We start from the raw sequence: 14244 nt of genomic DNA on the forward strand, positions 1-14244 counted from the left end.
CAAAATTTTGAGTAATATGCAGTTGACAACAACTGCAGAGGAAACGAAGTGTTTCTGGTTTCATTTCATTGTGGTTCTGAAAGCTCACTGCTCAGCAAACCTCTCGAACAGTTGTACTTCTCTTGACTTTCAATATTAGCTGACAGTCGCCAGCGCAAGGAACAGGCTTCTTTGTGCATCAGCGGTGTCATATATTTGTGTGTGCTCTCTGTAAAACTTCCTGAATTCTGCGACACTTGCAGTGCAGCATTTTCTTTTGCGTTGCACTGAGTTCGCTCCCGCAACTTGTAGAACTTGGGGCTGAGTGGCCATTGGATATACAGGGTTTGTCTGGAAAGTAGTAAGACTGAATTAAATATATGCCTCTTCTCCATCAACACAGCGTTTCCAGCAACTCCGCCAATCGCTGAAGCTTCCCTGGAACGCAGAAACTGGAATGCTCTTCAGATCCCTCATTACGGCCTCTTGAATGGCCTCAACCAAGCCATGGTGCCGTCTTTTCATGACCCTTTTCAGTCGGCGGAAGAGGAAGAAGTCTGAAGGAGCGACATCTAGGCTGTAGGGTGGCTGGGAAAGTTCTGTGAGGCAATGTTTGGTCAGAAAGTCCATGACAGTAAAGGCAGTGTGGCTCAGTGCATTGTCGTGATGGAGCATCCATGATACAGCGATTGCTAGACGGACGCGGACGACTCATTTTTTTTTTTTTTTTTTTTCAAGTACTTCCACATAGCATGCAGCATTCATAGTCTGACTAGGGAGCCTACATTTCGCCCGGCTTAGGGGGGTGACACCTCTGCCAGTGTTGCCTAAAACGGCCGCTAAACTTGACCGGCACCCATCTTGTTCCCCAAATAGGAAGCACCCCGCCTTCTAGCTACCATATCCCCGGTCGCAGGGCTGCGCTGCAACGTTAGTTTCTGTTCCAGTTTTTCGACGCTTCTGTCGAAGTGAGTATCACCCGAAAACGCTGCTCTGACGCTATAGAGTAGTTTGTCAGTGATAGGGCGTTGCATTGAATACGTCGTTTCAGCATGCATGTCATGCCTGCCTGCCTTGCCTGCCTGCCCTGATGCCAAGAGGCTGCATTTATTAATTATGTAAGAAACCGCGAAAAGGTTCCTCGTCATGATAAGCACCGCCCAAGCTTTGATTTCGTGCGTCCAGAATTTAGTGTTATGACGGTAATTGAGTTTTCACAAAACCAACTTTTTACCGACACCACAATGGCATTTACACGTGCAATGTTTCATTAGTTCGTGCATTTTGCTTTTCTTTGAGTGATTACGTGTGCTCGATGCAATGGGCTACGCAATGGTCTACGAGCACACCTAACTCGAGCAATAGGTCTAAATGCACTTGAAACCTTAGGGAATCTGGAGGCTCAAGTGTGCTCCATATGCTCAAGGCTCAAGATCAAGTGTTGTAAGCATTCTAGTTTTGTATAGATTGCCACTGAGTTAAACAACTAAAGCAGTGTTTCATTTCTTATTAATACTTTTCACACGTGTGTTAAGAAAATAACTTGCATAGGGTCTTCCATAGTCCCCGCAGGGGCGTCTGCGTCAGCAGGCGTTTAGTGTGTTGCGACACCACGTACCTGAGCACACGAGGTTTGGACCCTCCCGCATGTAGCCGTGCGTGGCTTAGCCATGTCCAGGGAAAAGGGGATCATGGGGGTTGAGCCGATGCCGAGTGTTCAGACATTTAAGGCCCATCGACGGAGGCAACACACCTCTTTGGCCTCCACTTCACGTAGACGGTACCCCTGGGCTGACCCACCCAGGGGAAATCAGCTGGTTGTCTTTTCCTGTCCCCTTCTCCGAACTTTTTCTTTCCTGCATGCTTTCTCAGATGTCCTGTCTTCTCTTCTCTTCTATTACTTCTACATTTTCGTAGGCTGCTTGGGTTAACCTTGTGTATATGCCCTCTCTTGGGTATGTTATAGTAGGTTATAGCAGCAATGCACGGCTGGCGTCTGCAGCCTTACACATTAAGTGCTACAGTGTCCCCTTGTTGGGCTCCGTGGTGGGTGGCCACCATTGCCGCCGAAAATGACCGAAATATTATGGGAACACCTGCTTTTCCACATCAACTTGATTGTCACCCTCAAAAGAGGGGACGCACCGATGACATTCTAAGCCTCTTCAAACCGAAAGAAATCTTCCCCCACTTTCAAGTTGTACACAGCGAAAAAACTGAAAAACCAGCTAGAACGCTATCTCCATTTCTTGTTGCAAAAGGCTTGACTCATGCTATTGGCCCAGGTTATAAGGTCACCAAAATGGCGAGTGGGGACCTCCTGCTTGAGATCCGTGATAAAGAGCAGCCTAACAAACTAAACAAACTTGTGGAATTTGGAGATATTCCTGTTACCGTTTCCCCTCATCGGTCTATGAACACAGCACACGGAGTAGTATTTGATGCATATCTCATCAACTTGTCTGAAACAGGACTATTAGAGGGCTGGAAAAAGCAAAATGTAACCAAAGTGCAGCGCATCATTTTCAGAAGATTCCTACAAAGCACGTGATCCTCACCTTTGCCACTTGCGGTCTGCCACAAACCATAGACACTGGATTCGCAAAGACAGCTGTCAGACCATACATCCCTAATCCAAGAACATGCTTCCAATGTCAAAGATTTGGCCATGGATCGCAGAGCTGCCGTGGTAGACTCACATGTGCGAAACGTGGAGTCCAAGGCCACGCCTCAGACAAGTGTGAAGCGACACCTCACTGTAAACTGTGATGGTGAACATCCAGCATACTCCCGATCTTGTCCCAACTGGAAAAAAGAAAAGGAAGCGAGGAAGCATGTAAAAGGTGCTCACCATTCGACACCACAACGTATGCTGATGCGACGCGTCAGTGGGCAGCACCGCACCGACCTGCACACCCCGAGTTCGTTGGCTGTCGTACCCCCCGCACCCGAGGTGGCAGCAGTCAAATCTGCTCCACCCACCAAGACACAGAGGCCAGCGTGGAATACCCCAGGTTCGTCGGGCCTCAAGACCACGGCTCACCAGGTGAGGTCTGACAAACAAACTGGCAGCCTGCACGCGCAGGCATCCAGTGCCTCCCAGGAGGCAATGAACACAACACCGGCAAGTTTGGTGCCAAAAAACAGGTATGGCTCTCTCGAGCTCGCCAGAACAAACAAAAAACCCTTAATGGGGCCGGACGACGGTCCTGTTGCCTAAGGTACACCACTACACACCTGAACACAGAACATCTCTCATTCTAATAAAATGGCTGTACAAATTATTGATTGGAATGCCCGTGGCATTCTAAACAATTTAGATGACATCAAAGAAATAATACAAGAGTTTAACCCTAGGCTGTTCTGCGTTCAGGAAACATATTTCAAAACATCAAATGCATATTTCCTAACACAATACACATTATTCCGCAAAGATTGTGATGATGGCCATGTTGCATCTGGTGGCGTGGCTATTGTAGCTCAGAGGTCAGTTCCTTGCCAACACCTCCACTTTCAAACTAATTTAGAGGCAGTAGCAGTTAGGGCGATTCTATTCGACAGGCTGGTTACGGTCTGTTCACTCTACCTACCACGTGAACATCATTTGCAACCAAGGGAACTTGAAACGCTTGTCAATCAGCTCCCTGAGCCTTTCATTTTAACCGGTGATGTGAACCCCCATAATATGCTGTGGGGTGACTCGCTGCAATACAAGAGGGTGTACTGTAGAAGAGTTTCTTTTATGTACCGGTGCGGTTCTTCTGAATGAAAAAGAACCCACCTTTTATAGCACTACACATAAATCATATTCAGTAGACTTAACCATAGCCTTTCCATCTCTAATGTTGTACCTGGATTGGAAGGTCCTGAAGAACCCTTATGGAAGTGACCGCTTCTCTGTTCTCTTAAATTTAACAAAATGAGCTGATTGCCCTCCACAGATTCCCTGATGGAAAATCGATGCGTCAACTTGGGAACTGTTTCAGTAGATTACATATTTACAGTACAATGATTTGATTTCTTTAAACATAGATGATGCTGTGGCATAGTTGACATGTTTTATTATTGACGCCGCTGAAAAATGCATGAAACAAGCTAACAGACTTGCTTGGTGGAACGACGAATGCAAAGAAGCACACAAAAAACAATATAAAGCTTGAGGCCTGCTTCGTGACTCTGCAACGGCGGAGAACCTAATTAATTTCAAGAAGGCAATATCACAGCGTAGGAGAACACGTCGGCGTGCTAAGTGAGAAAGTTGGGAAAGGTACGTATGTAGACATGTAATATGTAACGTTGCGTGGTAGCAGAGGGCTTTGTCTAACTGGTGTCAACTGAATAGGGGTGATCCCTGCTCGTTTCAAGATATCGCATCCTTGCTCCGTACATGACAATTCGTACGAGGATGAGGGTAAGGTGTTGAACCGGGTGAATGAACTAAAGGACAGGGAAACACAACGACTTCCTTTAATAATGAAAGATCAGGCAGACTTCCCGGGTAAGCATTTTAAAAATATTTCTAGTGCATCACATTATGTGCCAACTTTCCTAAAGTTCAAGGAACGCATAGAGTGAGAGCGCCTTGAACGAAAGGGCACAGACAATAAACCTTACAACCGTCCGCTTAGTCTCGCTGAACTGAAGGCTTCTCTCAGTTCCTGCAGCAACACAGCACCAGGTGGTGACCACATAGTGTATGCGATGATCAAGAATATGCACCCAGAAACACTGAACACACTTTTGTCTCTTTACAACACCATGTGGGTATCTGGGCATATTCCATCCTCGTGGAAAGAAGCGATTGTCATCCCAATTCATAAGCAAGGCAAAGACTCCGCATTAGCCAGCAATTATAGGCCAATAGCACTAACAAGCTGTAAATGTAAGTTATGAAAAAATGGTAAATCGGCATCTAATCTATTTCCTGCAAAGCAACCTTCTGCTTGATCCCCTTTAATGTGGTTTCAGGGAAGGTAGGTCAGCAATAGACCACCTTGTTTGCATTGAGGCAAACATTAGAAGGAGGAGGAAGGAAAACCTTATTTAAGGCCTACGCTAAGACCCAGTAAAGTAGAGCGCTTGCCCCGCTAAGGCCCGTTGTTCATCCGCCTAGTGTGATTTCCCTCGATCCCAGCATCACCAGGCACCCAACGCAGGGTGATTGTAATGTTCGGTTTGCGGTTATAGGATTCTATTAAGATGTCATGCAGGTGTGTTTTGCAACAGTCGGTTTTGTATGTTGCGAATGGCTTTGCTGGAGTCGGTATAAAGGTTGATGTTTGATGGTACTGGACTGGTGCTTAGCGAGTAGAGAGGCTTCTTGTATGGCATATATTATCGCGTGAGTTTCCAGAGTGGCTATGTTGGGAGAGTTGGAAAATGGCCCAGCTGTTTGGATGATCGGTGCTGTCTGTCCAAGTGTATGTATTGCGTACGCGTATGATCCCATGCCAGGGCGTGTGGCGTCCATGTATATCGTGATGCATTTCTGGTCTATGTGGTGATGTTTTGCTTGCGCTTGACGTTGACCGTCATGTAGGTGTGGCGTCATATTTTTTGGTATATTTGTAAATGTAATGTTGCATGGTAGCGGAGGGCTTTGTCTAACTGGTGTCAACTGGATAGGGGCGATCCCTGCTCGTTTCAAGATGTCGCATCCTTGCTCCGTACAAGACAAGCGTGCTACTTGTCTGTCTCGGTGTTGTTGTATTAGTTCTGTAAAAGTGTGAACGAGGCCCGTTTGTTGAAGGCAATGATTTTAGGTGTATATCGGCAGGCCCACGGCAGCCTTGTAAAGGATGTTGAGTGAAGATTCGAGTTTTCGAGTTTGTGTCAGTGTTAGGAATGGTGCGGTGTACAGAAGACTACTATACACGAGCGCAGTCACGAGCTGTATTGCTTGTTCTTCTCTCAGTCCGTGTTTTTTGCTAGTGACCCTTCGCATTAGGTGTGTGAGATTTTGGCAGTCTTTTTGATATTGTACAACATTAGAATTAGCATTGTTGTGATTTATGATAAATTCAAGTATTTGGCACGATGTAACCTTTGGTATCTGCTTGCCTAATAAGGTGAGTTGTATCAGGGCATTTGTTTTCTTTTGGTGTTGTGTTTCATTCATGAGGAGGAGTTCCGATTTTCTGCTGAAGGTTGGAGTCCGGCTTTGTGTAAGTGGTTAACTATGGCGGCGACGCCTTCCTGGAGGGTCGTTTCGACGTTCCCTGGAGATCTGGTTTCGTACCATAGGGTAATATCGTCGGCGTAGAAAGTGTGGTGAAAGTTAGGGATTGTGGATAGCTGCCTTGATAGCGCTGTCATGCAAAGATTAAAGAGGGTGGAAGAAATAATTTATCCTTGAAGTGTCCCACAGGAAATATTGATGGGAAGGAAAGATACTGCACTGCCTTGAAGCATGCTGTCCTGCCTTTGAGGAAACTGCATATGTAATTGTACATGTTGGCGCCGCATCCACTGTCGTGAACCGATTTGAGAATGTGATCGTGTGTAACATTATGGAATGCCTTTTTTATATCTATTGCGAGAAGGGCTTGGTTCTGTGCTGTCTTTGGCTGCAGAAGTGTGTTCTGTAATATGAGAAATAAGTCCTGTGTGGAAATTGATATGAAGTGCTGTGCCACACGTGTCAAACATGATTCGTTCTTTTTACGTTACGTCATAGGCAAGCAGCCTATATATCTAGTTCGCTGTCACTGAAATAAAACAGTGCGGTACGTGCTCTTGGATCGTCTCCGTCACTCTGCCACCCGCTACAACAGTGGCGACGAGGGTGACCACCCCGCGGAGCCCCCGCCACGAACAGTGGCGTCTCGGTAGCGCTGGGAGTCTTGCTGGGTACTGAAAGTAATCGAGTCTATGGAGCATCGGCGGTCATGGCCCTGGCTACGAACCTCGGTACCCCAAGTTTAGACGAAAATCAAGATAGGTGGGATACTTACTTGACTCGACTGGAGGCATTTTTTGAAGCAAATGATATTAAGACAGATGACAAGAAAAGGGCGCTCTCGGTTTCGACACTGTCAACGAAGACGGTAGGCGTTCTTGCTGGACAGTGCGCCCCCCAGAAAGTAAACGCCCTGAGTTACAAGGACGCACTTACCATCCTAAATAACCACTATGCGCCGAAGACTAATGAGGTTGCCGCAAGTTACAAGTTCTTTACAAGGGATCAGGCTGCAAGCGAATCTGTCCGGGACTATGTTGTTGAGCTACGCAAGCTTGCGGATAATTGTCACTTTGGCACCAGTTTGGACCGTATGTTACAGGACCGCATTGTTTGTGGCATTCGAAATCGGGCGGTGCAGCAGACGCTGCTTGAAAAAACTGAGCTCACACTTGCCCAAGCTGAAACGATTGCCATAGCGGCAGAGACAGCCGCACTGGAAGTAAGCGCCATGACTAGACCTGATAATGAGGCAGCGGTGTGCACTGTAGCGAGTAAATCGCGCCGATATCAGACCTTCACCAAAGATAAGCAAAGCCATACTGAGTGCGCACGCTGCGGAAACTACGATCACAAAGCAAGCGACTGTCCGCACAAAAAGGAGCAGTGTTTTCGCTGTCGGAAGACTGGTCATTTCGCAAGAAAATGCCGCTCCCAGTCGGGGCTCCGGGCTTGTCGTAGGCGCGATGGCGTCGCTAACGCAGTTCATTATGAGAGCGCTGTATCCGAAACGGAGGAAGGCGATATTTCATCAGTCTTCACATTGCAGGAATCACGGGAAAAGAAATCTTTGCTCCAGGCGTTCCGCAGAGTTATCCGCTGGGGTGGCGTGCCCTTGAACATGATTATTGACACGGGATCACCGTTTTCTATCATTCTGCAGGAGGTGTATCTAAAGCACCGTCTGAGTTGGCCACGCTTATCGAAATGCAAACACACGCTCAACTGTTACTTGGGCAAGCTACCCATTGTCAGTGAACTGCACCTTGAAGCCCATTTTGCGGGGAAGACTGTACCTGCCACACTGATAGTTACAGGCTGCTCGGGTCCCAGCCTTTGCGCAAGGGACTTAATCCAAGCGTTCTCGCTTTTGCCGTCCGGGTTTCTTTCTACGGTTCAATCGACGTCAGCAGATCCCGACAGCCTCTGGAGCGAGTTTCCTGCCCTTTTTGAGCCAGGACTTGGAAACATTCAGGGGCCACCTGTGAAATTCCACATTCGAGAAGGTGCCCAACCAAAGTTCCACAAGGCGCGGTCAATTCCTTATACTCTTCGTGAAAAAGTGGAAACTGAGCTGGACCGTTTAGTAGAGCAAGGCATATTATCGCCCATAGCACATTCTGAGTGGGTGGCGCCAATCGTACCAGAACTGAAGAAAGACGGTTCCCTTCGCATCTGCGGCGATTTCAAAACCACAATCAATGCTGCGTGCATAACTGAGCAGTACCCTTTACCAAACATTGAAGACATTTTCGCGTCGCTATGTGGGGGATCATTTTTCACAACACTGGACCTTAAGGATGCATATAACCAACTCACATTGGAACAGGAGGCGAGGAAGTTGGCCGTGATAAACACTCACAAGGGGTTGTTCTGCTATAACCGTCTTCCGTTTAGAGTTGCCTCGGCTCCCGCGATTTTTCAGCGGCGCATGGAAACGGTCCTGGCCGGTCTTCCAGCCGTGCAGGTGTATTTGGACGATGTATTGATAGCGGAACGTCAAGGCGATAATGGCTTAGTGCTTCGGGACGTTTTGCGCAGGCTTCAAGAAAATGGTGTCAAGCTGAAGGCCGAAAAATGCCATTTTCGCAAAGACTCAATCGTCTACCTGGGCCATCGCATTGACAAAGACGGCTTGCATCTGCTTGAGAAGAACCTAGCAGCAATACGCGACTCGCCACGGCCTACGAATGTAAGCGAGCTGCGCTCGTTTTTGGGTCTGTTGACTTATCACCGGTTCTTGCCACACATGTCAACGATGCTGGCGCCGTTGTATTTTTTGCGTGAAAAAGAGCATAAATGGCACTGGGGAACGGCGCAGGAAAATTTATATCTCGAGGCTAAACAAACACTTCTGAGTTCGCCTGTTCTGACGTATTTCGATCCCAACCAACCAGTGTGTTTGGAATGCGATGCGTCACCTTTGGGTTTAGGTGCCGTAATCTCGCACCGAATTGGAAAATTGGATAAGCCCATTGCCTTCCGTTCACGCACGTTAACACACGCCGAAAAGAATTATTCTCAGCTCGAGAAGGAAGCGCTCGCATTGGTATTCGGAGTAACAAAGTTTCGAGACTACCTGCTGGGCTGCGAGTTAATATTGGTCACGGACCACCAACCACTGGTGGGACTTCTACGTGAAGATCGACCTGTGCCCCCAATGGCGTTGGCACGTATTCAGAAATGGGCTCTGTTTCTAAGTTTATATAGCTACCGCATAGAGTACAAGGCCGGCAAGGAAAACGCCAACGCGGATGCACTGAGCCGCTTGCCTGTGTTTGTAGATCGGGCACCTTACCAGAATACGTGCTGTCTTCAGAGACCCTTGACAGCTCGTTTGTGCCAGCGGATGCCATACGGACGCTGACGAACGGAGATGAAAACCTTAGCGTTGTGCAGCACTTTGTACTGAATGGATGGCCTAAACGCTTGTCACCGTGTCACAATCACCTTCAACCTTATTTTTGCAGAAGACTGGAGCTGTCAAGCATAGAAGGCCTGCTCTACTGGGGTCATCGCATCGTCGTACCCCGCAAAGCGAGAGTCTCCATGCTCGCTGGGCTACATCGGTCACACCAGGGTGCATCTGCGATGAAAAGACTGGCTCGGACGCTGTTCTGGTGGCCTGGGTTGGATGGTGAGATCGAAAGCCTTGCACGTTCGTGCATCTCATGTGTACAAGCTCAGCCAATGCCCCATCGACAGGTTTCTATCTGTTGGCCAGAAACGGGAACCAAATGGTCAAGGCTTCACATTGATTACGCCGGACCGATAGAGGGACGCATGCTGTTGATAGTCGTCGACTCCCATTCTAAATGGATTGAGGCACTTCCCGTGAAGTCGGCGACCACAGAAGTCACAATTGCGCGGCTTCGAGAATTGTTTGCGCGTTTTGGCTTGCCGCAAACAGTTGTATCAGATAACGGGCTTCAGTTTGCAAGTCAGCTGTTTTCCCAGTTCATGACTGTCAACAACATAACTCGTCTACGTTAGTGCGCCGTACCACCCACAATCTAATGGTCTCGCAGAGCGTCCGGTCCTCACAATAAAGGATGGCCTTCTTAAGCACTCGATGGTAAACGATCTCGAAACAAAACTAGTGCGAGTGCTCCTAGGTTATCGACGTACCCTACTACCGTGCGGCAAGTCTCCTTCAGAGATGCTGCTGAACTATCAAATTCGTTCGCGCTTGGATACTTGCGTACCTTCTCTGCCTCGAAGTTACTCGCAGCCTCCTAGATTCCAGTCCGGCGACCAGGTGTGGGTGCGCAACTTTGGTCAAGGGAAGCGTTGGCGTCCAGGCATCGTCAAGAGCATAGAGGGTTCACGCCTTGTAACGGTCGACACTCCAGATGGCCTAGCCAGACGTCACTTCAACCAAATTTTCCGTCGCGTGCCTTGTGTCACCCGTGACCCCAAAAGCGGAGGCTCCCGACTCGCTTCAACCCAGCTCGGACAACAAGAATCGGCCCACATCAACGCCAGAAGCCTGGTGCAGCCTGGCCACCCCAGAAGCAAGTGGCGCTGCGCCTGTTCCTCCGACAACACCTCCAACGTCCCTCCCAGCCGAAAAGGCTCTCTCTCCCCCAAGTCCGCCGGTCTTACGGAGGTCTACCCGACAACGAAGATCCGTGCAAAGACTGCAGTTTTAAAAGAATGGGAGAAGTGATATGAAGTGCTGTGCCACACATGATAAACATGATTCGTTCTTTTTATGTTACGTCATAGGCAAGCAGCCTATATAGTATCTAGTTCGCTGTCACTGAAATAAAACAGTGCGGTACGTGCTCTTGGATCGTCTCAGTCACTCTGCCACCCGCTACAACAGAAATGTTCTTGCAATAGCCTACGAGCTGGTGCGGAAAATTTTTCGTGTTATCCAAACATTCTTCTAGTCTGTTCAATGCTAGCTGTTCCATTGTTTTGCCCATACGTGATGTTATGGATATTGGCCTGAGGTTGCAAAGCGTGGCTTTTTTCCCTGATTTTGGGATCATAGTAATGTGTGATGATCTCCATTCATCTGGGAGGGCGCCTGTGTTCCAAAGTTCATTTATGTGCGAGAGAAGCATTTCTTTATCTCCGTCGGGCAGATTACGCAGAAGAGTATATGTGATGCCGTCAGGACCCGGCGCCGTCACCCTATTGTTTTGCAACAATGCTATGTGTAGTTCTGCCATAGTGAAGACGGCATCGATGTTGTCGTTTGGGGGGCTCGCATAGTCTTTGTACAGTGAATGATGTGCCGCAGGTATGTAAAGGGTCCGAAGTTCATCAAATGTTTTGTTTATACCTTGCGTAGTGGCGTGTTTCTGTATGGTAGGAATCACTTGTTTCTTTGTGCCGGGAAGGGCATGAAAAAAATGCCACGTGTGTTTTTTGTCTAACGTATTCTGGATGCTATCACAAATATGGTTCCATTCTGTCTGTTCCAGCGCCCGGGCATGATTGATCGCTTGAATAGTTATATCATCTACCTTTTCACGAAGCTGATTGTTTTGCGGGTGCTTGGATAAGGCTCTCAATAGCATTTTGCGTTTTTTCCAGACGTGTGTGAGGTGCGGGCCAGGCCGGCGCTGAAGTTGTGTGTGTGTCTGCAATTGCTGTCTTAGTTTGTATCAGGCCTTTAGCCCACGTGTCTAAGTCATGCCCTGTATGAGTGATATTCTGCCTCAGTTTCCGGAATTTGTCCCAATTTGTGAAGGTGACAGTAGTGCGGCGCTTTCGAGGCGTCATGTGTATAGTGATGTTTATTATGTCGTGGTCGCTAGTTAGGTTTTTGTGGCTGTTCTCCCAGCTCGTAGCATATTCACCATTGTGCAACGCGAGGTGCGGTGTAGTAGGAACTTGATTTTGTGCCCCTGAGTGAGTTGTTATCCCCGGAGTGTTGAGAACTGTGTACTGAAATTTGTTTGTTGTCTTCCAGCAACCTGTTCATTTTCACGTTCGCCTTGTATCCCCATGATGTGTTGGGCGCATTGAAGTCTCCCATGATGTAAATGTCATGTGTTATCTCATCTTTTTTAGCGTGCTTGAAAATGCGACTAAAGTTGAAAAGACGTGGATTTTGGTGGATTGTGGACGTTGTACAGCTTGGCAGATCGTTGTGAGGTGTCCGGGTATATTGTAGTTATTAAGGCACACTTTGCAAAGAGTCTGGTGCTATTTCTTTGGAGTGTTTAAAGTTATGTTTTATGTACATCGAAATTAAAGGTTGGTCGTGTTCGTTGTGCGCTGAGCGTGTAGCTGTGTATCCTGGGATCTTCTGTTCTTTGTATGTTTCTTGCAGAAATAACTCATGTGGTGGGTTTTTCTATTTTACAAAGTATTGCATCATTATTGCTTTTTTGTTACTAAAACCACGGCAGTAATACTGCCAAACGCAAAAGTTTCTGTGCCTTACTTCTGCCATGGAATAGCGACCTTCGTAGTCTTATACTGGGTGCTGGAGGTGTTGGTTGGGTCATCAGGAAGTTGTCTCTTTTGCGAATGAGACATGTGGTCCATGTCTTCGTAGCTAAGATCTTCATCTGGAAGAAGGCACTAAGCATGCGGTCTACTCATTCTAGCACGGTGTGGCATTTTGTGACGTTCATAGGCTGACGCAACTTTTTCGACAATGTCGGTGAGGTATTGAGTTTCTTTTCTAGGCTTTCAAAGCGTTCTAACAAGGTCTCTGATTTGTGGGTGTTGCTGTTATTGTGGTGCTTTGTAAATTGGAGTAGGAGAATGTGCTTGTGGTGTTAGGGTATTGAAGTATGGGGATCGCGGGTTGATAGGAGTGCTTGGCTTAACAGGCGCCTTGGGTGTGTCGATTCTCCCAGACTGGGGTGTGCGCAGGGCTTTTGCTCGAGGCCAGTCGTTGCACGTTCGGTGTAGCGCTTGCCGAAGTCGTCGGCTGTGACAGCAGTGTGTTAGGCCACATATCTTGTTGCTTCTGGGGCTGTTGCGTCTGTGTTGTTTGCAGTTGCTGTCTGTGCGATAATAATGCAGGGTATTCGCGATGGTAACCAGTCGAGGTTGCAGTGTTGGGGATGCTGGAACCAAGTGGAGGCTGCTGCTGGTTGATGCGTTGTAAGTAGGTTCGTTCTGTCTTGTTATGGTCTTTCTGCCTTTTAATTTGGCAGCTGGGGTCATTGGTCCTATGATCTCCACTGCAGTGCAAGCAGAGGAGAAAGCATTGGTGTTCTCCTGCTTGCTTGAGTTGTCTCGTGCAGTCAGGACATATGATAATAGTTGATTTGGTGGGGCAGTTGTCAGCACGATGATCATACATCAGGCATAAGTAACAGAGCTGTGCTTGGGGTGGTGGGGCAAACATTGGAACATAGCTTGATGATAGAGGACTTTCCTGGGGACAAGGCTTCCTTCTAATGTAATACAGTCGATCCTGGATATATCTAACTCGAAAGGGATAGCGAAATAGTTCGATATATAGATAATTCAAAAAATAAAATATGCATGTTAAAAGCTTCTCTAACAACTACACACATCTCAAGGCAGTTTCCTGATGTGACTAACGGGAACTTACCAATCTGTGCCTTCAAGGCGCGTAAAAAAACAAAAACACAGCGCGATGACCAGAGCACTTTATTTCCGAAGAAAAATATCTGTGACCTTTGCTTGCTTGTTATTCTGCACCATCAAGTTCATTAACCTGTCCTCAAGCTTGTTGACAGTGTCCAAATGAGAAAGGCCAGCTTTTCATTGTGCCACAACAGCGGCGAATGATGCTGAAAGCTGATGCAAGTTAAGCTGCCGTGCATGATGGTTGGTCCTCTTCGTCGGTACCTTCGCTGCTGCTCAAGTCTGCGTCCTCGTCACCCATCTGTCAGCCACAATCTCCGCATCAGTGCGATCCGCTACAGCTTGCACGCCGTCATCAGTGCGGACGAAGTTGCGTGCTGTAACGCTGCCTGGGATGGCACCTGGGAATGCCGAGAGCTCACGAAATTTGCTGTCCAGGCATCCAGTGTCATCGTCTTCACTGTCAAGACATCCGTCGTCTGCAGCTACCACAAAGTCTGCTTTGCGGAAGCAGTTCACAATTGTGCTTTCCTTCGCGTTGTTCCAAGCACCAGCCAGCA

General features: G+C 47.8%; 1 protein-coding gene across 1 annotated transcript in view; it reads left to right on the top strand.

The window, feature by feature from the left end:
• The first annotated feature begins 723 nt into the window (after positions 1-723).
• LOC142592576 (uncharacterized) overlaps positions 724-14244 on the top strand; it is a 33679-nt gene continuing 20158 nt past the window's right edge. The window contains exons 1-2 of the mRNA XM_075704106.1: positions 724-3025; positions 13151-13231. Coding sequence (XP_075560221.1) covers positions 2648-3025; positions 13151-13225 — 453 coding nt within the window. The 5' untranslated portion in view covers positions 724-2647 and the 3' untranslated portion in view covers positions 13226-13231. The remainder of the gene's footprint in view (positions 3026-13150; positions 13232-14244) is intronic.

Source organism: Dermacentor variabilis, chromosome 9 (genome assembly GCF_050947875.1).
Source record: "Dermacentor variabilis isolate Ectoservices chromosome 9, ASM5094787v1, whole genome shotgun sequence".
Taxonomy (NCBI): Eukaryota; Metazoa; Arthropoda; class Arachnida; order Ixodida; family Ixodidae; genus Dermacentor; species Dermacentor variabilis.